Source organism: Gracilinanus agilis, chromosome 4 (assembly GCF_016433145.1).
Source record: "Gracilinanus agilis isolate LMUSP501 chromosome 4, AgileGrace, whole genome shotgun sequence".
NCBI classification, from domain to species: domain Eukaryota; kingdom Metazoa; phylum Chordata; class Mammalia; order Didelphimorphia; family Didelphidae; genus Gracilinanus; species Gracilinanus agilis.
In genome coordinates, this window is record NC_058133.1 from 440,005,861 (window position 1) to 440,032,769 (window position 26,909).

The 26,909-nt window shown below is 42.6% G+C and overlaps 1 protein-coding gene across 1 annotated transcript in view; it reads right to left on the reverse strand.

The window, feature by feature from the left end:
• The window catches only part of ABCA4 (ATP binding cassette subfamily A member 4), a 126,295-nt gene that overhangs the window by 84,293 nt on the left and 15,093 nt on the right, over positions 1 to 26,909 (reverse strand). The window contains exons 2-7 of the mRNA XM_044675489.1: positions 26,494 to 26,587; positions 25,970 to 26,111; positions 23,009 to 23,152; positions 14,394 to 14,517; positions 10,457 to 10,654; positions 3,364 to 3,626 (exon numbers count right to left, since the gene is read on the reverse strand). Coding sequence (XP_044531424.1) covers positions 3,364 to 3,626; positions 10,457 to 10,654; positions 14,394 to 14,517; positions 23,009 to 23,152; positions 25,970 to 26,111; positions 26,494 to 26,587 — 965 coding nt within the window. The remainder of the gene's footprint in view (positions 1 to 3,363; positions 3,627 to 10,456; positions 10,655 to 14,393; positions 14,518 to 23,008; positions 23,153 to 25,969; positions 26,112 to 26,493; positions 26,588 to 26,909) is intronic.

The window sequence follows — 26,909 nt, forward strand, 5'->3', positions numbered from 1 at the left end:
TTCCTTCTTTCTCCCCCTCTTTCTCTTCCTTTCTTCTTGTCTTCCTTGTTTCATTTCTCCCTTTCTTCCCAATACCTTCCACAGTAGTTGTTACAGAGTAGTTAATATAAAAGCTTATTGACTGATCAATTGGCTTATTTTTTAAAGAGCTGTCAGACTTATTGATGAATAGCACTTTACCATTTACCAAGTACCTTATCTTATTTGAATCCCAAAACAAACTGGTGAGTTGAGTCCAAAGGGTATTATGAGCCCCATTTTACAGATGAGGAAGCTGAAGTTCTGAGTGGTTAAAAGAGTTGCCCATAGTCACATAGCTAATAAAAATCATAAGCAAAATTGGATCTAAGACATCTTGACTTCAGGTGTAGTGCCTAATTCATCCATCCAGCATGAAGGAAGTGGATGATGAGGTAGGAAAAGACTTTTTAAAGGGAAGTATCAAGAAATTCACTCGAATGTCTAGGTTGGGGGTGTGGTGGGGGGTGTTTGGGTGTGTTTCAAATGTCTAAGGCTTCCTTCTATTCTAAACAAGTTTTCTCCATTTCCCAAAGAACAAAGAGTTCCCCAAGCCCAGGCACAACTCCCATTGACAAAAACATTCTCTTTCCCATTTTATAGCTGAGGAAAACTTTGCCTCTCTCTGTGCCAGCTGTGTGTACTATTGTTGTTTAGCCATTTTTCAGTCATGTACAAATCTTCGTATCCCCAGTTGGGTTTTTTTGTTGTTATAGTTTTTTTGGCAAAGATACTGGAATGATTCACAATTTCCTTCCCCAGCCCATTTTACAGATGAGGAAACTGAGGCAAACAGGGTCAAGTGATTTGCCCAAAGTCATAAGTGTCCAAGGCCAGATTTGAACTCTGGAAGAAGAGTCTGTCTGACTCCAGACCTCGCACTCTATGCACTGCATCACTTTGCAGCCTTATGTGTATTCTATTACCTGATCTCTTTTTCCTGAACTTATCCCTTATGCCCCACATTAAGATTCTGAAAGATTCCCTCTTTACTCAGATCCTATCCTATGAACCCAAACTGTAGACACTGATGTTTAAATCTAAAACTACAAAATATACAACTGAACAAAGAACTGAAAACCAGAGAGGGGCAGTCATAATGGCTGTCTCCTTGGGGGAAAGCCCTCTCTAGCCAAGTGGGGTCACTGTTTCCAACCCATACTCAATGTTGTCTCTCTAAGTGGGGATAAGTCTAACCAGAACCAGGTGAAAAAGAATACATTCTATTAAGGCATGAAGACCATTCTTTTATCAGGCCCCCCTACCACAGACAGAACTTAGAAGTTGGTTCTGTTAAAATATGTGCTTTAAAAGAAGGCCCCCTTTGAGAGAGAGCTTGAGATCCAGTAGGCTGAACTGAAATTCCCCCCGAGAAAAAGTAAGGGTTTAAAAAATAAACAAACATTTATCAAGCTCCTAATATGTGCCACACACTATGAACTTGGGCAAGTCACAATATCTCTGGGTCTCAGTTTACTGATCTGTAAAATGAAAGGGTAGAATTAGATATCCTCCAGGATCATTCCAAGTTCTAAGTCACGAAGCCTAGCTCTATAAGGTAAGACATTTCCTTTAGTGGATTTCCCGAGTATGCTTCTCATAGGGAGCTTAAGGAAAGCCTTCTGGGGTTAGTAAAGACCAAATGCAAATGGATTTCCTTATAAAAGACCAAAAATTATGCTGGATTTGAATTGAAGAAGCCTGACTGTCTCTGCCACCTGGGCAAGCCCTTTACTTCTCTGAGCCTTGGCATTCTCATCTGTAAAATGGACAGGATTTACTTGATGACCTCTAACGTCCTTTTTGGCTCTGATGGTGGAGGGGGCCACTCAATCATCCTGGAAGGGCAGATCATGGAAAAATCCATCTCCCCTGCTTTGAATGTTTTCCTGCAGGTAAATGAGACCGACAGGATTCTAGGACATCGTCCAGCCCAAGGGAGGCATCCATGCCCCAGAAGGGAAGAGGCTATGAAAATAGACCTCGGGGAGTATATGCATTTTTATCATTTCCCTATTATTACTCATCTTGTGTGAGAAATGTTCGGGTCTTTGTCCAGCCCTCAGACAATGTGGGAGCTTACAGGCAGGCTGGCTCCAACTCCTTACACTGAGTGAGTGTCTATTTAAGCTCTCAGGAGACAAATTCTTTGAAGATGAATGAGGATGACAAGGATTTTGTTGTTTTTCTGAAAACAGGCTACTAGTAAATTCACGTTTCTGTAGCAATTTAAGATTTGCCGAGCACTTTCCTTACAAATACATTGTGAGAGACAGGTCTCTTGAGTATCATAAACCCCATTTGTGGGAAAAAGGGTTCCAATGGGAGATTTCCACAGTTGGGGGAACTCCTTCTTTGGCAGCTTGCTGCCACGCTTCTAGTCCAAGGGTCTGAAACTTAGAGTCTTAGAAAGTCATTTGGGGGCCAAAGGTTAGGTGATTTTTCCCACAAAGCCACCATGTGTGAAAGGCAGGACTGAACCCAGGTCAGACCTCTACCCACCATGCCCCAGTACTTCATTCTATTTTATTTAAGGTGTACTGATGCCTTTAAAGGGGGGCAGCTCTCTAGGAATGGAAACTCAGAAGAAAAACAACTGCTTGATCACATGGGTTGATGGGGAAATGATTGGGGATATTGACTCTAAGAGTGATTGCCCCAGTGCAAAAATCAATAGTATGGAAATAGATCTTGATCAATGACACATGTAAAACCCAGTGGAATTGCTAGTCAGCTACAGGGAGGAAGGGGTGGAGGTTTGGGGGAGAAGGAAAGAACATGAATCTTGTAACTGTGGGAAAATATCCTAAATGAATTAATTAAATAAACTTTCAAAGGTGAGAAATAAATAAACAAATGAAAAATAAAGGGGGCAGCTAGGCGGCACAGTGGATCGAGTACAAGACCCAATTCAAATCTAGCCTCAGATGCTTCCTAGTTGTGTGCCCGGGTCAGACCTCTATCCACCATGCCCCAATACTTCACTGTCTCCCCCTAAAAAAAGGAAAGAAACTAAAATTGAGTCGTTTTCTATAACTTGTCTGTGGACGGCTGAATTCGGACCTGTTGTTACAGGGCAGCCAGCTTTATCCGGGAGGGAAGTGTGTTGCTGGGTAACCAGGAGAACTGTGGATTTGAGGAATGTTTGTTAGGACCTGACAGCAGTTAAGTGTCAGATGAAAAGAGAGGAAACCGGCTGCAGTGGTGAGGGGGGCAACAAGCACTGACAATCTGAGGACTAGGAAATGCGTCACGAGTCAAGAATTTAGACTAAATTATTTCACTCAGGGGCAACAACAACAAAAAGCCTGCTCTGTCCTTCCAGGAGAGGCCACAGAGACGAACTGTTTCCCAAAGGCTGCGGGGAACAGAGTCTCTTTGACTGACTGGGGTGGGAATGTGAAACAGACTGGACACACGATGCTCTCAGACTCGAGTGAAAATGGGCAGAGCATCCGGCCAAAGGGGCCTCTGACTCTTGGTGGGGACTCGGGTTCTGGTATGTGTGGCTTGTGGGAACCAGACTGGGCCTCCGAAGATGGATGCTGCCAGGAGTCATAGGGTCGTAGGAGAGCTAGAAGGGCTTCAGAGGTCATCGGGTGCAGCCCCTTTGGTTTACAATTGAGGAAACCGAGACCCAACGAGATGGATCCAATGGCATTCGGAGAGCGCCATGATAGCTCTCTTATCAAAGTCATATATCTGGCTCCTTGGTGGCTCTTTTCCCTGGATCATCCCATTCCTCCCCACCTAAATTTTGGGAGCTTACAAAGATCTCGTCTTGGTCTAGAAAATGGAGGTGTGATGTGGGGGAACACTTTGGAGCAATGAGAGTTCTATGAGTCTTGGGAGGCTGGAAGTCTTTGGAGAAAAAGCCAGATCACCACCGGCCAGGGATATTAGAGGAGATTCTTCTTCAGCTGGGAATTAGACTAGATGGATGGTCTCAGGAGTCAGAAGGAATCTCTGGTTTCTTTCAAAGCTCAGCTCAAATGCCACTTCTACGTGAACACAAACACACACACCTATATACATCTGTGGATGCTCACGTCTCACACACACACACACACACGCACGCACGCACGCACGCACGTGCACACATCGACGTTACACGAGAAAAGCAACGAGATGGTATATAGATAAAATGTTCAACTCAGAACCAAAAAGACCTTAGTTTAAATCCTGGTCTTAGACACCAGTGTTGACTCTGGGTAAATCATTTCATTTTCCCCAGCTTCTGTTTCATCATCTGTAAAATGGGAATAATAATAGCATTCCTCGTGAAGTTGTTATGAAGATCCAATGAGATAGCATGAAAAGTGTTTTTGAAAACCTCAAAGCTCTTTATAAATGTTACATGTCTGTAGATCCGTGTCTGAATATAGACTCTCCAGAAGCAGAATTTGCTTGATTCTTTATCCTTGTCTCCCCAGCATCTAGCTCTAGACCTGGCATGTTGCTGCTGTTGCCTCATAAATATCTGCTGAAACAATGGCAGGGCCATTTGAGCTGGTCCTTGAAGGAGGCTGGGGATTCCAGGAGGCCGAGTGGAGAAGGGAGAGCATTGCAAGGTCAGGGGGGCAGCAGAGGGGATGTTGTATTTCCAGGGAAGCAGGTAAAGGGGAGCAAGCCCTTCTGGGAGGAGGGGGGGGGGAATTGCCCCATGGGAAACAATTTTTTTTTCTAAAAGCCCATAGAAGATCATTTGAGGAGGCTTAGACTCAGCAAGGTCTTGACGATGTGGAGAAACCATTGGCTGAGCTGGATCATGCTCCCTTACTCATTTCTGGGCCAGAGGTATAGAGAGGGGTACAAAGGATGAGGGAAAAGGAGAATGTTTGCCTTCTTTGGGAAAGGTTATTCAGTCTTTCCTCTACTTGCCCCCTAGATGCCAGGAGGTGCTTTGTACCCTCTTTAAATCTGGGGGCAAGTCACAAAAAATTTGCTATGGCAAATGCTAAGAGGATTTTTAGGTTCAAAGGTTTGGAAAGAGGAGAAGCTAAAAGATAAGAAAGGCTACACAATATAGAACCTCGTTTTCAAATGCTGTGGATTTGGGGCTTTTCCAATGGACTTCGGCTCTCCTTTTGCCCTTGACAAAAGCATTTCCTAACAGGGACTTCAAATGGCCAGTTGAAATTTAACCAGCTGCAGTGACCTCCCGGAGGGCAGAGACCAGCTCTCAGTGGATAAGCTACCAAGCTTTATTTCTGGTGAACAGAAGGGCCAAACATTTGGGGGGGATTTCCTAACATCACTGAGCATTCAAAGGGGCCGCCCCTTAGGGTTCCCCCTCTTCAGGTCTTACTTCTTGGGGAACAATATGTGGCCTTCTCAGGGGTCAGCAAAGAAGGGCAAAAATGGAGCCAGAAAAGCCCAAACTTGCTGGAACCATGGAGAGGTTTAGAGAAAGGAAGGGAGGCTGAACCCTACTCTAGTATGAGCTTTCTGAAAAGGGGTTTGTGGGAGGATGGGGGAAAGGAGGTGAAGAGAGACCATGAGCCAAGCCTCTGGGGAGGCCAGATTCCCTCTATCAGCTCCTAGTGACAGGGGGAGGGGAGGGGAAATTCAGGTTTCCCAGCAGTGTGGCAGGTCTTGGCACCAAGCTCAGTTCCCCTGCTGAATTTCCACAAATAAACATTCAACACAGAAGGAACTGATTTGCTTCTCAGCAAGATTTCAAAGCTATTCGGCCATAGCCCAAGAGAAAACAGGATGAATAGGCAGAGGGAGGAGGAGGGAGAAGGAGGGAAGGAAAGTGGAAGGGAGGGAGGAAGAGGAGAAAAAAGGAGGAGGAGGAGGAAGGACAGACAGACCTGGGCCAAATCAGACAGAAATCATCCCAAACCCCTCACACAAAACTAAAGTGAAGCTTCTTTAAAAAATGTTTTATGAGGTGTGAAAACGGCTTAAACAGCTGTGGCAAGAAGCATATGCATCTCCTCCAACAATTCCTGCTTTCAGGGAGGAGTGAAAGTCCTCAAAACACAGATGAAGGTTCTCTGTCCTAAGCTAGGTAGGGTAGGAGATAGAGCACTGGCCTGGGAGCCAGGAATACTGGAATTCAAATCCTGCCTCAGACAGTGGGGATGTGACCCTGGGCAAGTCACTTACTAGGCACTGGAGATGAAAGACAAGATAAAAATAGTAATGGGTAATATGAAATAATTTGAGGGATGAGATGCAAATAAATGGGGAGTCCCAGGTAGTCTTTGCAGGTAAAATGCCTAAGAAAAATATTTTAATTTTAGCTATATGACCCTGACCAAGTCACTGGAGATGGAAGGCAAAATAAAAACAGTAGTGGGTAATATGAAATAATTTGGGGGATGAGATGCAAATAAGTGGGGAGTCCCAGATAGCCTTTGTAGGTAAAATGCCTGAGAAAATAGCTATGTGACCCTGGGTAGGTCATTTAACCTCTGTTTCAGTTTATACATATGTAAAATAGAGATCATTTTAGCGCCTACCTCAAATGGTGTTTATAATCAAATGAGATAATTGTGACCCTGAAAATGCTATATGAAAGCTAGCCAGAAAGAACAAGAAATCCTCAGATATAATCAGCCTCATTCATTTTCTGCTTCTCTATATAGCCTGCCCAGAGGATCATACATTCCATGTTCTCTCATGGGGATGAGTCACTGCATGCCTCAGTTTCCCCATATAGAAAATGAAGGGGTTGGACAAGATGACCTTTAAGGGTTTTCCTTCTGGGTTCAAGTCTCTGAGGTGGTGCTTCCTTGCCCAGGGACTCGAGGGACGGACGGTCTTGCTGATCCTGAAGGCGAGGGTCATTCCAGAAGAGGGCTCAAGACAAGGAAAGCTGGTCTCAGTGGCTCCCAACCCCAGCTTGCCCCTCGCCTGTTGTCTAAGTTATTTCCCCTGATATTCCGGGCTTCAGAAGTTGGCGCCATGCCCAAGGCTCTAACTGGCAGGTGCAGTCAGGGATTTAACAAGATTTTCCTTCTTAAAAAAATATTTTTTTAAAAATAAGAACTAACTTGGCATTTAATAATAATAAAAAAAAAGATTTCTATATTTGTGTGAGAAATAGTGTACGTGAACAGAAGATCCAGCTATCTCCGAATTTGAGGTTTCCAAAGCTTGAGTGACTCTGTGATCGGGTAAACATGGCAGCCTGCCAACCAGCTGCAATAACAGCCCTTTCCCTGCTGGCAGCGCCAAGGCCCCCCCGTACCCCGCTGCCCCAGCCCCCACAGAGGCTCTGGCTGCCGCTGGGTCTTGCTTGCCTTTTCTCTTTGTTTGTTTGGGGTATGTGTGTTTGTGCACTTGGTAATCACACACACAATTGAGGAGGAATAAAAAGAGGGTCTCATTTGTGGCAAAGAATGTACCGAGTGCCGCCCCGGATTCCTCAAGTGGAAAGGCTCATTTTGGAGGGGCACCGGGAGAGTAGAGTGTCTGATCTCACCTTCTTCCTCAAGCTAAGTGTCTTGGGAAGTTGTTCTGCCCATTCCAAGAAAAGTGAGGAGGAGGAGTAACCACCATATTAATAATAATTACAATTATTAATAATAATTACAATTATTATTGATGTTGTTATAGCTGGAATTTATATAACACCTCCAGGTTTGCAAAGCTCTCCAACATTCGCTATCTCCCTCGATTCTCACAACAACAGTGGGAGGCAGGTAGTATCGCCATCCCCATTTTACAGATCAGGAAACTGAGGCTGAGAAAAGTTCAATGACTTGTACAGGGTCACACTAGTAAGTGTCTAGTAAAATAAGGTTCAAAGTCTGAACTTCCTGACTCCATGTCCAGTACTCTATCCTCTGGGCCACCTAAGAGAAAGAAAAACCACCTCCCGCAGTACCATCTTCCACTTGGAGCAAAGGAAAAATCCCTTTTCTGGCCACAGAGAGTGAAAGTTGGTCCTTTGTGTTCTGCCCATTTCCCAGATCCTTCCAGATAAGAGACTTCTGCTTCCTTCTCATCTTTGCACAGCACCTGACCCAGAGAGGGCTTCTTAAGAGCTTGTTGAAATGAGCCAAATGCTTGTAACCCATTGGAAAGAAGACCCAAGCATTGGAGGGAAACTCAAATCAGAGCTTTTATTAAGCACCTCCCGTGTGCCAGGCACTCTCTTTGGCTCTGGGGGTACAAAACTAAAAATGAAATGGCTCCTGCTCTCAGGTCCCAAAATTCTCCTGGGTATTTTTTTAAAGAACTTTAATCTTGCTTTTTAAAGGCAGAATAGAAGAGGATTTCTGGGAATTTAGAGGGCAGAGGTCTCTTACTTAAAAAAAGAAAAAGGCAAAAGCTTCTCTGGGAAAGATTCCATCCTAATCAATCCAATCCATTCGATTCAATTGAACAAACATTTATTAAAACTGCTGGGCTGGGTCATAATCCCTATTCTTAAGGAATTGACCTTCTGAAAACATAATAAACAGAAAAAGCATAATAAATATTGTAGCAACCCTTGGGAATGTGGGATGGATGTAGGTATCTTCTAACTGATCTCTGCCATCCACAGGACTCTTTTTTTTATTTTAAGCCCTTATCTTCCATTTTAGAATGAATATTGTGTGTCAGTTCCAAAGAAGAAGAGTGGTAAGAGCTAGGCAATAGGGGTTAAGTGACTTGCCCAGAGTCACACAGCTGGGAAGTGTCTGAGGTCAGATTTGAACCCAGGGTCTCTGGGTCTGGCTCTCAATCCACTGAGCCACCTAGCTGCCCCCAGGGCTCTTTTTATGACTGCTGAGCTGAAACTCTATGGATGTACTAAAGAAATAATCTCCCCCTCTCAGGCATCTTCTTCTCTCTGGTTCCCCTCCTCATCACAGCAGGCTCCAATCAGTGAACTCATGGGCTCATGTCTGGGATGGGACCACCTCCCGTCTGTGTCTTCTTTCCTTTGGCCCAGGGCTTTGATCTTGGAAGGCAGCAGCTGTTTTGGACCAGCCACAGCAGAGGCAACAGCAGGACACTGCCTCCCCCTGTCCCACCCCCCCTTACACACACCCCAACAAGAGGGAAAGAGTAGCCCACAGGGAGAGAGAGACCATCAAAGAAAGAGGCCACTCGGTATAATCAGGCTGAGCTCAGGGAGGGGTAAAATGTAAATAGGAAATAAAATCATTCTTGCAAAGACAAAAGCTATCAACAAACACCTCCTTGAAGCTTGAATATTAGCCTCCCAATAGATGGTAAGCATTTTACCATTCCTTATTGCTTAGTGTTCTCTTTCTGTGTGGGAATAAATTTGTCTGCTCTAGGACTTATTCATCTTTGTACTCTAGCGCCATTTTGACTTGCTCCCATCCTTGCTCAGAAGGAACATGTAGACCAGAGTCCAAAATAGGATTGTTCCCCAGGAAGCAGAGGTGGAGGTGAACCTGATGAATGGTTCCCCTGTTGAGAAGACAGGCAACCCCAGAGCAATGAACCCAGGAAAAATGGGAAGGGCAGGACCAGGACAGGGACTGGTGAAGGTCTCCAAGCCCACTGGCCCAGGGCCTGCCATTCTAGAATAATGTCAATTTTCGCACCAAGCTTTGAATTTAAGTCTTTCTGGTTCCAAGGGCAGCACCCCTGCAAAGCATTCCCTTCTTATAAACTCTAAAATCCAATAAAAAGGTGGGCAATGTTAGTATTATGATCATTATCTTTATTTTTAAAAGGCAGAATGGGTGGACAGTTGGCCTCAGAACCAGGAAAACCCAAGTTCAAGTTGTGCTTTGGACACATACTCTGTGACCAGCATCATTTAACTCTAAGGGCATCAGGCAACCCACTAAGACTATAAATTATAGGCAAGTTGCTTATCTGTACCAAAGGGAGGGAATTTCTAAACTAATTCCCTACACAGATAAAAAATCAAAGATCTAGAAACAAATGAATAAAAATCTATTTATTATTATTCATGTAATCCTGGATTTAGAACTGGAAGGGACTTCAGAGCTCATCTAGTCCACCCCCTTAATTTATAGAAACTGAGGCCTATTGAGATCAAGTGACTTGCTCAAAGTGTGGGATCCATATTTCTGAGAGGGGTTCAAGCTGCAGAGTGAACTTTCTGCAGCTTGAACCCCTCTCAGAAATATGGATCCCACAAAAGTCAGAAAGGTAGTGGAAGAACCAGTCTTTGAACCCAGATCCCCTGATTCTGAATATATATAATTCTTTTCATTGCACTCTATTCACTCAAGTTTTATTTTGTGTTTTTTTTTTTTTAATATCTAGGTAATTACTACTCCTGTAACTTTGACTTTCTATAGAATGTAGCTAAAGAATGAATATGATCAATGACTTCCTTGGAATCTTCTTATTCCATAAGTCCATGATTCTAGATTGACAACCATCCTGGTGAAGAGATAATCCATGAGTGTTCATTCAGGAGCCAGCAAATAGAGGGCCCCATGCTCTACAGACCTTGGGAGTGGGGGGGTCCTCCCATGGGGGTACTTACCAGCTGAAAGAGCTTAAAGAAGTCCACGTTAGAATAGAGGGCATCTTCCACCCACTGCAGGCTGCCTTGGGAGAGGGGGCACATGGCTCTCTGGACGGTCCGCGCCCCTCCTCGCTGGCTGAAGATGATGAATCGGTTCAGAAGGGTTTCACTACAGGCAATGTCTTTCAGCATCAGGTCTGGGACCCCATAGGCGAACTGGAGAGAATAATAGCACATCCCCTTTATGATGCAAAAACTTCTCTCCTCCTTATCCCAAGTGAGGTCCCAATAGAAGCTTAAGGCAAGAGATAGGTACCAATCTCAAACCCTGTCTTAGCACAGCATCTAGGATGGAGTTTTGGGGGACCACAACTAAGACTCCAAGGAACTAAGTTATAAACAAAAACCCGAGCACATGAATTACTTTGTGAAATTCAGATTACATAGGGTCATTCCCATCCATTTGCTTAGCTACTTCGAGGACATATACTGTAAGGATCCCAAGGCTCCAGCTCATCAGAGCGTCTCCTGGACTTTTACCTAGGAAACCTGGCTGCCTGCTCCATTCATCATAAATCAGAACCACCCTGGCCAAACTGGGAAACCAGGCCACCCTTAAGTAAGGTCACAAGGCCACAGGCAGTATTTTGGATTGGTCTGGGCTACTTAATATCCCAAGGGACTGCAGCTAAGTTTATTTTCTTTTTCCTCTATGCCCTAATCCTCAGATGATCCTCCAGCCAAGAGAGCGAACACAGGAGCCCTTTAAATAGGACCTTGGGAGTGGAATCTAATAATGAGCATTAAAGGATTAAAGGCCCATGTTTGATGATGAACAAAATAGCCTGAGATGGTCAGGGAGGAAGAGACCATACTTAGAGATCTCAATCAAGGAGAAACAGATCACTGGAAACAGGACTAGAGAAAGAAAGAGGGATTGAGACATAGACATTAAGATAAGAGATTGATAGCACAGGAACATATGGGTGAGTATGGTGGGGTTCTAAAGGAAGGAGAAATCCCAGTTTGGACCCACATTTGTATTTTATTGGTATTTATTCAGTGCATATGGTGGGGTTCTAAAGGAAGGAGACATCCCAATTTGGACCCACATTTGTATTTTCGTTGGTTTTTAGAAGCCGGGTGTGGACAATCCTCCCACAGAGATAATCAGTAACTCCTTTGAAATTTAAATTTAAGGTCTCGGAGAGTTGCCTTTGGGTGCTCCTAAAGAAGTTCAGTGATTTTCCCCTGGGCCATACAGCTGGAAGGAGTCCAAGGTGAGACCTGAACTAGGATTTTCCTGACACCCAAGCCAGCCCTCTCTCCATTACACTAAGCTGCCTCTCCTGTTGTACCCAGCCCCCAGCGTGGGACAAATGTGAATAGAGCCCTTGTATGTGTCTGGTTGACCACCAGCTTTCATTAAGCTCCTGGGTTTATTCATCGGGTGAGCTCTAGGTGACTTGGGCTCAAGCCCCCATACTAGGACTCAGACTTCTTATTCTCTCCACATGAAAGGTTTTCGAGCCCTAAAACCTGCAGGAACTGGTGTTCCAAATATAACCAGCCTTGTCAGAGGGGAACTGGAAAGAAATTTCCCCTAAATTCCTCCTGTTATCTCTAACTCCCTTTTATTACCAACTGGAAACCAGCACGCACATTTCCAGGATTTCGGTTTTATGAGCCGTAAAGAAAGCAAAGAGGAAAATGAGCAATCGGTGCTGACACATTCTTGCCCGCTACCCCCACCCCAAGGCCAAGGGGGGCCTCTGGCCTCATTCAGAGCCTCCCATTGAGCAGGGCTACATTCCAGCTAGAGGGGCAGCCTGACAATGACAACACATTCAGGGACAGACACCAGGGTGCCCAGGGACGGACAACGGGATGCCTCAAAAATGGTCTGACCTGTAGGACCCTTTGTCCCATTTCTGTGAACACCTGAATAAGGGGTGCCGGATGGCTAGGTCTGGACCTTTTTCAAGATTATTTTTAGCTCATAAAATCATAGATCTAGAAGTAGAAGGAATCTCTGGGGCCATAATCCAATCCCTTCACCTTATGGATCAGGAAATGTGACAAGCATAATAAAATGCTGGATTCGGAGTCAGGAAGATTGGACAAGAAGGGCTTAAATATCTCCTCGGACCCTTTCTGCCTATGTGACTGGGCAAGTCACTTCATCTCAGCCTCAGTTTTCTCATCTATAAAATGAAAGAGTTGGACAAGATGGTCTTTGAGGTCTCTACCAGCTCTTCAGTCCGTAATCTCATGAATCTATGAACCCGGGACTCAGGTAGTGACTCTCCCTAGGTCATACGAGTAGCAAATGGAAGAGCTGGAATTTGAAACCAGGTCCTCCAAGTTCCAAGCCAATGCTCTTATCATGAAACCAGCCTGAAGGTTCTTACCCCTTCTGAGCAGGCAATGGGAGGAACGAGTTAGGAAGTTTCTAGCCACAGTCCTTAGAGATAGAAATGCTAGACAGGAGACCTGATACAAGGTTCCACTGGCCAAATCCTGAGCTAAACTCAAGGGTTAATGATGGTGGACCTTGAAGATCTTCTAAGCATGCAGCTGCATCATTCCTCATTTGCCCTGCCATTTTCTACTTTGTTTTCCTTTATGGTCTTTCTCCATTGTGTCACTAGGATATGGAAGTGTAGATTTTAAAATTAATAACCAATAATGTATTATATTTAATAAGTTTATTAAAACAAAAAGCTAGAGTTAAAGCAAAACTCCCAGACCTCACTCGTGGAGAAGAGAGGAAGAGGGAGAAGCTATAGAACTCATAGCAAATGTGGAGGCACAGGAGAGATTAAAGGGAATTTTGGGAAATCCTAAGGGATTTGTGGGGGGTAAAGTCCAAGGTTCAAAATCTCCATTTATACAGAAGAGACCATGGGCTCCAGAGAGCTTTGTCTATATAGCTCAAACCTACTGCCTTCGAATATCTTCCAGGTTGGCTGCTGGCTGCTTCTTGACAACTTTTTCAGTCATAGAAGTTTAAGAGACAATTGATTGAGTAATAGAAGGTATCAGAGGTCCTGTGATTCATCAGAAGGGATCACAAAGGACATCTTGACTAACCCCTTCTCTTTACAGTAGAGGAAGCTGAGGCTGGGAAAGTGACTTGTCCAGGGAAACAGAGCCAATGAGTGTCTGAGGGAAGATTTGAACGTAAGTCTTCTAAGTCCTCTACCCTCTCCACTGTACCATATTTCCTTTCATTCATAATTCATAATATAAATGTCATAAGTATGTACTCATAATATAAATAATACATACACATAATACTAGACATTGTATAAAACTATGATAAAAGGTCTAGGCCCTGCCTTCAGGGAGGATATGAGCCAACAGGAAACAACAAAATGGGGTGGATTTGGGTCTTTGAACAAAATTTACTGCTATCTGAGAAGATGGAAAGTCTTTTTGGCAAAGACTTAAAGGGAAATGAAAACCAGAATTGTATAGGCTTAGGAGCCATGAAGGAATTACAGCCTCTATGAAGAAGGGAAGGTCTTTTTGCATGAATGAGAATTCATCCAAGCAAGGGAGCATCCGAAGAAGACTCCAGAAACACACGGAGGAACAGATGCTTCATTTGCCATCCAGAACCAAAGCTTAAAGCATCTTCTTAATACTGTCTGTCCCCGTTGTATTTTTCTGAGTGTAAAGGACTAATCCTGACCTCTGAAAAGCAAGAAGGCTAACGTGGCAAAATTCCCTCCTTTCTGCCTTTCCCAGTTGTTCCCCCTCTTTGGCTTTCTCTTTTGGCACCCAGGTCCAAACTAGTAAATGAAATCATAGCTTCTTGTCCTCCTCTACCAAAGACTCGCTAATCATTCATGTCATGGGTGATGGAGCTCAGAATAGCCATATACCCCTCAGCAAGGGACATGGGTACGTGCCCAGTTCTACCCCTCTTGTTACACTCAAGTCCCCCCACCTGCTCAGGACGGACTTGAGAGGTCATCAGAAGATAGACCACAGAGTCAGGCAAGCCAAATGTGTGCACCAGGAACTGTGTCAGTGTCTCTTCTTCTTTTAGAATGTCCTTGATTCGAATCCCTCTTCCTACATGCCAAAAAGAGAGAAGAAGGGTATAGATCATAAAGAAGGGTATAAATAATGAAGAAGGATACAAATAATAAAGAAGGGTATATATAATAAAGATCAGTACAAATAATAAAGATATATATAATAAAGATGGGTACAAATAATAAAGAAGGGTATATATGATAAATATGGGTACAAATAATAAAGATGGGTATATATAATAAAGATCAGTACAAATAATAAAGATATATAATAAAGATGGGTACAAATAATAAAGAAGGGTAGATATGATAAATATGAGTACAAATAATAAAGATGGGTATATATAATAAAGATCAGTACAAATAATAAAGAAAGGTATATATAATAAAGATGGGTACAAATAATAAAGAAGGGTATATATAATAAATATGGGTACAAATAATAAAGATGGGTATATATAATAAAAATGGGTACAAATAAATAAACTTCTCAAGAGCAGAGTCAGTCCCATTTTGGTAAAGAAGAGCTGGCAGCAGCATAGTGTGCAACAGTCATTTACACCTGAGTGCGAATGTGTTTTAGATTCTTTTCTGAAAAGAGATTTTTTCAGAAGGCTTAGAGGGGAGGAAATGGGGGAAACTAACCCCCAATGGAAAGAAAAAGAGGTAGGGATTATTGAAGACACATTTAATTAATTCTAATTCTTGTCTCATTCAGCTGTCACACACCAGCCAGTCTCAGACATTTGTTTTTCAGGTGTTGTTCAGTGGTGTCTGATTCTTCGTGATCCCATTTGGGGTTTTCTTGACAAAGATACTGGAGTGGTTTGCATTTCCTTTCCCAGCTCATTTTATAGATGAGGAAACTGAGGTAAGTAGAGTTAGGTGAGTTGCCCAAAGTCACAAAGCCAGTAAGTGTCTGAGGCTAGATTTGAACTCTGGAAGATGAGAGTCTTCCTGACTCTAGTCATCCACTGTAACATAATAGTAGGTATTCAATAAATATTCGTTGATTGAGCACTTCATTACAATGCTGAATGAAATTAGGAAAAGTCAGAAGAATTCACTTAAGATTTTCCAAATTTGAACTCTCTTGGGGCTTCCATCAGTGAAACTCTTCAGTCTTTACTGATGGTCTGATCTGCTGAAGAAGCCATGAAAACTAGAAGGTTCCACAAAGTGGGGAAATAGTAGTGAGAGGCAGTGTAGTGTACTGGATCGTGCTGGACAAGGAGTTAAGAAAATCTGGATTTGAATCCCACCTGAGACACTTACTGGCTGTCTCTGTGGGAAAGTCATTTCTCTGTGAATTTCTCATCTATAAAATGAGGGGGTTGGATTATATGGCCTTGGAAGACTTTGCCAGCTCTAAATCAATTATCTTCTGGCATTATGAAAGGTAGGTCTATTGTCCAGGCATTCTCTGTGTCTAAGACGCAGATTCAAAATGCTCATTTGAAAATTTATACAGTGGCATCTAGGTGGCTCAGTGGATAGAGAGATGGGAGATCCTGGGTTTAAATATACTTCCTAGCTGTGTAACCCTGAGCAAGACACTCAAACCCAATTGCCTTGCCCTTACCTCTCTTTTGCCTCAGAATCAATAGTTAGTATCCATTCTAAAATGGAAATAAAGGTGTGTTGTTTTCTTTTAATTATGCAGAAAAGAAAGGGGGAAAAAGTGTAGCTAGGTGGCTCAGTGGATAGAGCACCAAGTTTGGAGATGGGAAATCCTAGGTTCAAATCTGACCTTGGGCAGTTCTATCTGTGTGACCCTGGGTCAGTCACTTAATCTCATAGAGTTTTTAAGAATAAATCAGTTTAAGGGGGCAGTTGGGTAGCTCAGTGGATTGAGAGCCAGGCCTAGAGACGGGAGGTCCCAGGTTCAAATCTGGCCTCAGACACTTCCCAGCTGTGTGATCCTGGGCAAGTCACTTTACCCCCATTGCCTAGCCCTTACCACTCTTCTGCTTTGGAGCCAATACACAGTATTGACTCCAAGATGGAAGGTAAGGGTTTGTTTTTTTTTTTTTAAATCAGTTTAAAATAATTTTTTTTAATTTATACAAATTGAAGATTTTTTATTGGAATTTCTGTCTGGGTACTTCACCCAGATCTGGCCTCAGACACTTACTAGCTATGTCACCTTGGACAAGTCACTTAACCCTGTTTGCCTCACTTTCCTTATTTGTAAAATGAGCTGGAGAAGGAAATAGCAAACTACTCCAAAAGCTGTGCCAAGAAAACCCTAAATTGTATCATCAAGAATCGGACATATCTCAAGAACAACAACAGATCTACACCAAAAGCTATGCCTAAAAGGAGATTTAAGTTGAAAAAGAAAAGCACAAAGCTATTAAATGTTTTCAAGTTGCTGATATGCCTAAGCAAGGTCAATTCTAGGCAAGACAGCAAAACAAAGAAGTTGGGCTTCAGAATGCACCAATCTCTCCTGCTTTTCCTTCCCCTGGTGGAAATTACCCCCCTCTTCTTCTAGGACCTAAGGCAGTCTGTTCTTAGGAAAGCATCTGAAACAAATTCAATATAAAGATTAAATGGTTCTCCCTTCCAGAATCTGTGATTTCCACTGCTTTGCTCAGATATATAATTAGGGCAGAGCCATGTGAGCTATGTCCCTGGGCATCAAATGTAGAGGGTGCCCAAGGCATTGTCTAGTTTGGGGCTTTCCCCATTCAGTCTTTCCTTTGCTTTATCCATTCTCACCCATTTGGTGGCCTCAACTTGGTGGCAAGCCTCCAAAGGAGTCTTTCCCCATCTCTACCCCTTTCAGTTTGCCCTAGGAAAGTATTTACTAGTAACTAAAGCATGCTCTGGCTAGAGATACTCTTCAAAAAAGCAGACTCCAAGCCCTCTACAACTATGTGGATTTTCATCCAGGAAAAATCCATCCCCTGCTGCTGGTTGGTTGAGGACCCTCTGGGAACTTAGCCAAGCTAGCCTTGTTCTCAGACAACAGGCATGGTCTACCTGAAGCCTTTCCAACGTGAGGAGAAGGCTAATAGCTGCTAAAATGCAGACACTATTTAAGGTCTGAAAATCACCTTATAGACATTCTCTCTTTCAGTTCTCGCGACACCCTCTGCGAGGGAGCCACCATTATTCCTCATGTTACCGTGGAAGAAATTGAGTCTGATTGAGAATGAGTGACTTGCCCAAGATCACAGGGCTAGTAAGGGTTGGAGGTTGTATTCAAACTCAGGTCTTCTTGAATCCAAGCACTCTATCCACCATGACACTACCGAGCTGCTGCTAGTAGGAGCCATGAATCCAGACTAACTTCCATGACATGAGGAATCACGGAGGGGATGACTTGAATGGAGGCGAATAATTCATCACCACCTAAAGTGTTGCCCTTCCCAAGGGTATTGGCATCCACCAAGGATCAAAGAATTTATTCAGCTAAAGGACTAAAATCCACTGGCAGAATTCCAGTCAGCATCCAGCAAGTGTGGGATGTTTCTCTGGGACGTGGGGCAGTAGGGTTCACCGCCATGTCCCTTTGCTCCTTTCTCCCAACCTCCCATCTATATGGGATTGGCTCCTGGAGCAGTTTGGGGTCTGAGGTTCTCTCAGGCTGTGAAGTGGTCTGATAAGGCAATAACAACACGGGAAGTCTCTGGGTTGGGTGAGTACTACACAACTGCTCCCCTGGGCAGAACTCTAAGCTATGGACTCCATCAAATTCTCCATTCAGCTTACTATCACCTCCCTCTAGACCAGTGGTTCCCAAACTTTTTTGGCCTACTGCCCCCTTTCCAGAAAAAATATTACTTATCCCCCTGGAAATTAAATTTTTAAAAATTTTAATAGCAATTAATAGGAAAGATAAATGCACCTGTGGCCATCACCGCTTCCCTGGATCGCTGCAGCACCCACCAGGGGGTGGTAGCACCCACTTTGGGAATCACTGCTCTAAACCATCACCCAAGTGCAAATATTAATAATATGGAAATAGGTCTTGATCAATGACACATGTAAAACCCAGTGGAATTGCTTGTTGGCTATGGGAAGGGAGTAGGAGGAGGGGAGGGAAAGAACATAAATCATGTAACCATGGGAAAACATAAATCATGTAACCATGGGAAAATATTCTAAATCAATTAATTAAATAAAACTTTAAATCAATTCCTTTAAATAAATAAATAAATATCTGCCTCCCTCATGGGTAACAAAAATTAATTAGTAAACTTTTTGTAAATGAGGGTTGTAGAAATAAGAATTTCGGGGATTGGAGCTTTTTTTAGAGCTGAAGGGACCTCAGAAATAATCTAGTAAGAATTACAAGATAATAGCTGGGGGAAAAAAAAAACACAAACAACAATAACAACAAAAAAATCCAAGGCAGCCTTCTAGTCCAGCATATACCTGAACAAGAACAGAGTAACATATTCCCACCCACCCAAAATGGTTATCCAACCTCTGAGAGGCAACTCACTACCTCTCAAAGCAGTAAATTCCATTTTTGGATAGGTGTCATTATTTGAGAAGTTTTCCTTGACATGAAGCCTACATGTGTCTCCTCAGGACTTCCCCCTATTGTTTCTGGTTCTGCTCTCTAGAGACAAGCAGAATAAATTTAATCCGGGGTTTCTTCACTGAGATCCATAGACCATTCCCTACCTAAATGGTCTGTAGATAGATTTCAGGGGTTCTGTGAACTTGGATGGGAAAAAAATTACATTTTTATTTCACTAACTTCTTACCAAAACTTAGCATTTCTTTTGATTATGAATTTTTTTTAAAGCATATTATTCAAGGGCAGTTGGGTGACTCAGTGGATTGAGACCCAGGCCTGGAGACAGAAGGTCCTGGGTTCAAATCTAGATTCAGACATTCCTAGCTATGTGGCCCAAGGCAAGTCACATAACCCTCATTGCTTAGCCCTTACCAAATTTCTGCCTTGGAATCAATACACAGTATTGATTCTAGGACAGAAGGTGAGAATTAAAAGGAAAAAAAAAGCCCATTATTCTCAAAAAGAGATCCATAGACTTTGCTAGACTGTCAAAGGGATCTGCAATGACATGGGGAAAAAAAAAGATTTAAAACTCCTCAAATAATTCCTCTTACATATAATTCAGTTAGTTGTTCAGTAGTTTTTCAGTTGTGTTCAACTCTTCGTGATCCCATTTTGAGGTTTTGTTTTGTTTTTTTTAAACCCTTCCCTTCCATCTGGGAGTCAATATTGCATATTGGTTCCAAGGCAGAAGAAAGGTAAGGGCTAGAAAATAGGAGTCAAGTGACTTGCCCAGGGTCAAACAGCTAGGAAGTGTCTGAGGCCAAATATGAACCCAGGGTCTCCCATATCCAGGTCTGGCACTCTACCCACTGAGCCACCTAGTTATCCCGCAGCTATGCTTCTCAAGGGACAAACGTGGGTGAGTGAGATGGAGAGGATGGGAGTTGGGTGGACCCCCAACGCTCAGCTTTGCTACCACCCAGATAGCTGGGCTGCTGATTTTGCCACCTGCTTTCCATAAGCCCCAGGGAAAAGGGGCAGGACCCAGATCCATCAACAGTTATCCCTCTGAGTAGATGAGGGAAGAGCCCCCCTCTTCTCTCCCAAATGGAGAATCTGGGGCCCCCGAGATTATGAGAGGGAGTCGATACCAGACAGAGGCTTAGCCAGAGTCCCGAGGGAGAAACATGAACCAGGAGGCCTACGGCAAAGACAAAATAAATTTGGTTGAAAATGTTGTTCTTCTTGTTTCCTTCCCAGCTGAAAGGAGGGGGCCGCGGTGGTGGGGTGGAGGCATCGAACTGGGAGATGGAAGGGAGGAGAGAGGAGGGGATGCTGCCAAAGGGAGGGGGGAGGATGAGACTCCTGCAGAAGACCGAGAGACCACAGGGTTTGCTTGGTGCTGGGGTGGGGAGGGGGTGGGAAGAGAAAGAGGGGGAGCTCCTGGTTGTGCACTTTTAGCCTTAATCCTCCCCTGCAGAGAATGCAGTAAGGCAGGTTTGCTATGAAAGCAAAATGCTGCCTGGCTCCAGCTAGTAACTGGTTTTCCCAAGAGAAACTGACAAAATCAGAATGGGCCCTTTGCAAGGACTGACTCTTCCCCCTTCGGGTCACATAGTCCAGGGTTCAAGGGTGACTGTTTGAAAGGTTCTGAGCAATAGGGCTTTGTCTTCGGGGGGCCAGACAGGGAGCCAGGAATGTCCCAACTCATCCTCTCCTTCCCATCTCTTGTCTCTTGAAGCCATGAGATTTGGGGAAATCAGTGAACCCAACTGGTTCATGTGGGGCTCCTCTTTTCTAGGACACCTAAATAATTCATAAGTATTTAGAGGTGGATGACATTAGAGACTATCTAGTCCAATCTCCCATTTTCCAGGTGAAGAAACTGAGGCTTAGCATGGCGAGGTGACTTGCCTAGGATCAGTGCTAGGACATGAGACTGGGTTCTCCGATTCCAAATTCAGAGGTCTTTCTAGAACTATGGTACCATTAGCTCAGGGTAATTTCTTTTATACCTCAGTGACTGGCAGAAGGAGCTAACCGTTCCCCAGCTTAAAATCAATCTTTCTTCATCTCCTACTGATTTGGTCAATAGGCTTTAAAACTCCTCACGTGGAAAAAAAAAATTAAAACAGAATTCTCTCTTGGGCACAAGCTTTGCCCTAGAGAAGAGAAGATTCACGTCTCTCCCTTCTATAAGTATGAAATAGCATGGATTGTCAGACTTAATCAATGTTTTGCATAGCTTTGCAGAACTGATTTCTTGCTTTCTCTCTTTTAAAAAAATTCTTTGATACAAAACTCAATGTGGAGGAGAGAGAGAAGGGAGATATTTAGGTAGAGAGGTGATAAAAAAAAAAAAGACACTGATAGAATCTTCAAGTCCCCATTTGATCATTTGAAAGGAGACAAGATAGTATAAAATGCCTTAGCTTGAACATCTTGACTGATACAGCCTAAATTTGGCAGGCATTGTATCTTTGGCACCTAGCCTGGCACCTGGCACATAGTGAATGGGAAGGGATGGAATGGAATGGAATGAGATGAGAAGGAATGAGATGGGGTGGGATGAGACAGAAAAGAGAAGGAATGGGATGGGATGGGATGGAAGAGAATGAAATGGAAAGAGATGGAATTGTATGGGAAGGAATGGGATGAAATGAGATTGAATGGGATAAAATGAGATGGGATGAGATGGGATAGTATGGGAGGGAATGGGATGAAACTGAGATGGAATGGGATAAAATGAAATAGAATGAGGTGGGATGGACTGGGAAGGAATGGGATGATATGGGGTAGAATGGAATGGGATTGGGAATTGGAGGACTGGGTTTTAATCCATTTGTAATATTGACTTTCTGGCTAGCTTCTGTAACAAATCCTTGCATCTCTGTGTCTACAAATGTCCTCCATCAATAAGATGGAGATTCTAGGTAAAGCTCCCCATTGATGTTCATGTCATGAAATGTCCATAAGAGAGGAGAATCCTTGACTGTGGTAGCTGCTTTATGATCTGGATTGGTCAGGAATGGAATATTCTAGTTTATAAAATATTTTGACTTAATACATTGCCACATATATCATAGAGTTGACATGGAACACTTAAATACTCAAAGAAGCATTCTACCATAGGTGGCAGGAGTCTCAGAGATTATCTGGTCCAAACCTCTCATTTACAGGTGAAGAAACTGAGCTACAGAAAAGTTACATGATTACCCAAGGTTACACAGGTAGATAGAATTTAAATCCAGGTAATTTGCCTCCAGAGCCATTTCTACAGTGTTTTGATTAAAATATCACAAAATATTTTTCTGTTATGAAAAGCCCTGCCTCATCCTCTCATCCTGGATGGAGCTGGCTCTGGATTCTTAAATGCCATGCCAGCTCTAGCAGGATCTATCCAAGGACTAGGCCTTGCTAAGCTCTCAGAGAATCTTCAGCAGGTTGGCTGCATTTTTAGCCATGATAAGTCATGTAGCCTGTCTACAAAAATGTAGAGTAGCAATTATTAACCTTTTTTGGGTCATGGAAGTCTTCTGAAGCCTATGGACCCATCTCAGAAGAACATTTCTAGATGCATAAAATAAAACACATAGGATTACCAAGGAAACTAATGATATTGCAATATAGTTATCAATATATTAAAAAACAAATTCATGGGACCCCCTCCCCAGTTAAGAACCCTTGGCACTGAAGCTTATAAGTGAACAAAATAACTTCGCCAATGAAATTATAGCTCCTGGAAGATAAAAATTCTTAACGTTAAATATATGGGATCCAATATGGAACCTTTGGGAGTTGAGAGAAGAAGAAAAAGGGAGAGACAGAAGAGAAAACATGGCAAGAAAAACAGATATACCATGAGCAATAGTTTTCTCCAGCTTGGAAGAATCCAAACTAAATAAAAAGCCTGCTCAATGCATAACTGGGATACCATTCCAAATGATCCCACTCAAGTTCAAACCCATGATGACATAGATCTGGGCCTCCTCCCTAATAGTGTATTAGCCTTAGAATTCTGATATTCCAGTACTGAGGCCCAACTTGCCTGCAATTCTCTCAGGATTATTCCTTAGAATCTCCATGAGCTGGGACAATTTACGTAGCTCATTCCAAATTTGGCCAAGGAGTTGACTTTCTGGAGCATTTATCAAGAGTTCTTGAACATCTCGATAGACCCTTGCCAAGCTAGAGACAGAGGAGGAAGCCATGTTAATAAAAAATTTCCTTTGATGTTAATTATTTCCTAAATAACAATAATAGCTTGTGTCTGAAATAGCCCTTCCCTTATTTATCCTGGAGACATCCCGGGAGCAACATTCATCATCATCATCATCATCATTATTATTCCCATAGAGCAATGGTTGCAGAAGATTACAGATTTAGAGCTGGAAGAAATCTCAGAGGCCCCTCGTGAGAAGAAGCTAGGTGAAGCAGTAGATAAAGGGCTGGACCTGGCATCAGGCAGAGCCTGCTGGGCACCTAATAATAACTCATGTCTCTGTAGTGCTTTAAATTTTACAAAGTACAGCCCAAACCAGTAAAGTTGTTTCCAATTGACAAATAAGGTAAACCAAGGTGTCCATGGTCACACAATCAGATCATATCCTACCTGGGGCATTATGTTATGTTATGTTATGTTATGTTATATTATGTTATATTATATTATTGTATTATGTTATGTAAAGTTATATTATGTTATGTCATATCATATCATATTATGTCATGTCATGCTATGTTATGTTATATTATGCGATATTATATTGTATTGTATTGTATTATATCATATCATATTATATTGTTATGTTATGTTATGTTATATTAATGTTGTTTTGTTATGCTATGTTGCATTGTTATATTACATTATGTTACATTGCATTGTTATATTACGTTATATTACATTATATATCTCTATATTATTTATTCTTATAAGTGAACAATCCCATAAAACCTAAACCCCCAAATATATAACCAAATAAACAAATGATAAATAATATGTTTTCACCTGCATTTCTACTTCAATACTTAAGAGATTAAGTTCTCTGCCCAGGATAACACAGACAGCATGTGTCTGAGGTGGGACTTGAACCTACGTCTTTCTGACTCTAAGACTGGTCCACGTTGCCTCTCCATCAAGGTCCCCAAGGTTAAGTTGAAAAGCTGAGTCCTAGTCTAGCTATTGGAGCAGCTAGGTGGGCCCAAAGTCAGGAAGATCTGAGTTCAAATACAGCCTCAGACATTTCCTAGCTATAGGATCCTGGGCAAGTCACTTGACCTCTGTTTGCCTTAATCTACTGAAGAAAGAAATGGCAAAGCCCTCAAGTATCTTTGCCAAGAAAACCCCATGGACAGTACTGGAGTATTGAGGGTCTATGGAGTCACCAAGAGTCAGACACAACTGAACAAATGAAGCCATAGAAATCCATGCTGACGAATGAATGACTGGGGATTTGTGGCCCACGTGCTTCCAGTTGAACCATCATTAATGTGAGCCTGGACTGTTCAGGAATCTATGTAGATATATTCTTCATTCAACTAATTTTTATTTTGGTAAATTTCTGTAATATATCCATCTCTATTCAGAAAAGTCCATTTTAATTTCATTTGACAAAGACTCTCTCCAAGAATTCCACCTAAGTTTTGAACATCTTATGACACATTTTTTTTCGCCACTCCCTCCTCACTGGGGCATTTGTCCTAGTCAGGAATGAAATGATTGGCAGGTGATTATACGGCTTCACATTTTAAATATAAACACCTTTGGGCAAAAGAGCAGTTCCTTCTCACTTTTCATGATCCCCTCTACAAAGGGAGGCTTAAGTCAGGGCCTTCAGAGCTAGTCTGAGAATTAAAGGCTTCCCACCTTCACAGCCCACCCCAGGCAATGACGTATATGAAACAGTTTTCTTTTTCCTCTGGGTATGTTCATTCACCTGCCAAAGATAGGGTAGAGAGGAATCCAAGCTTCCCATGGAAGTATCGGTCTAGAAACGGAGGTTTCTTGACCTTGGCTACATGGATTTTTTTTTTAAGTTTTGATAACTATATTTAATTCATTGGTTTCTTTTATAATTTTATGTATTTAATTTTTTTAATTTAAATTTAAATTATTTTCTATTTTAAAATAAACATTTTAATTAAATTTAAAAATATTTCTAATATTTAAATATTAAAAATTCTTACCTTTCTGTCTTAGACTCAAAACTATGTATTGGTTCCAAGGCAGAAGAGTGGTAAGGTCTAGGCAATGGTGGGGCTAAGTGACTTGCCCAGGGTCATAAAGCTAGGAAGAGTCTGAGGCTAGATTTGAACCTAGGGATCTCCCATCTCTAGGACTAGATCTCAATCCACTGAACCACCCAGTTGTCTCCTAAACTTACATATTTTTTTTCTTAAACCTTTATCTTCCGTCTTGGAGTCAATACTGTGTATTGGCTCCAAGGCAGAAGAGTGGTAAGGGTAGGCAATGGGGGACAGGTGACTTGCCCAGGGTCACATAGCAACTTATGTATTTTTGATGCATTTAAAAACATTATTCTGAGCACAGTAGAAAAGAGCTCCATAGGCTTCACCAAACTGCCAAAGGAGCCCATGATACAAAATAAAGTTAAGACCCCTGTTCTTGATTATCATCTGCTTCTATTGGTCTTTCGTTGTTCGGTCGTTGTGTTTTGTGACCCCAGGGACCATTCATTGCACGCTTATACCATCCATGGCAGGTTTTCTGCTCACGACACTGAAGTGGCTTGCCATTTCCTTCTCCTAGTCCTTGGACCAGCTGGTTAATAGAAGTGATAATAAGGTCCCAAATTCAGAGACTGTCCAGTTGAAAACTGTCTCAAATTTACAGATGAGGAAACTGAGGCCCCCACACTGGTAGTAAACGTCAAAGCAGAGATTTGAACCCAGGTTCTCCAATTCCAGATCTGGAGGGTTTTTTCTGACCCTCAGTATATTTCTTCCCTAGTTTCAACAGGATGGAGGCCAGGGACTTGCAGTACTTACATGGAGTTGTTATAGTTTGACACGATACCAGGAGATTCTCCCTGGGTTGGGCTCTGGAAACAAGGATTGTTCATGTTGCAAAAAATTCCCTGGAGCCACGGCAGAAGTCCGGCTGAGGGCATTGCCTTGTTGGGGAAATGGCCTTCAAGATGGAAAATCCAAACAGTCAAACAGAAAAGCAGCCATTGAGACTTAGGTGGACAGGGCCACTGGGGGACAAGAGCTAAAACTATACTCATGAACATTAAGTAAGCAAAAAACAGTGAGGATGACAGGAGCAGGACCTCACTATTGCTTTCTGATTTTGATTTTATGATCAGGATAGAAGAACAAATGGACGAATGAACAAATGAATGAATGAGCACTTTCTATAGGCCAGGTCCCATGCTAAGTGCTGGGGATACCAATCCAAAGGTTAAATGGTGGATACTCTTAAAAACATTCTGATAGAGACAACGATACTATGTATGAATAAATGGGTTTCCCAAACTACTGCCCAAGTAGGTACAAACCCAAATCCTTACATTCATGCTGGCTGTAGAGTGGGTTGGCATTCCTCAGCCAGATCAGGATGACAAATAAAGACAAAGGCCACACAAGTTCCACAATAAAACGGATCTGGGGGGAAAAATAAAGCAAAAAATGGAGAAAGAATGAGAGAGAGAGAGAGAGAGAGAGAGAGAGAGAGAGAGAGAGAGAGAGAGAGAGAGAGAGAGAGAGAGAGAATGGGAACGCACACAAGATTATGAAAAACTCATTTAAGACCAGCCCTCAATCTGATGTTTCTCTCCTAGAAGATAAGTTAAAAGAATAAAACCAAGATATTCCCAAGAAACGCTGAGTGATTTTGGTCTAGGGCTTCAGTGTGGGGAAAACCAAAGGAATGCTGGATGGAGTGAGAGTCTGGAGATCTGGGTTTGAATCCCAGCTCTGACTCTCA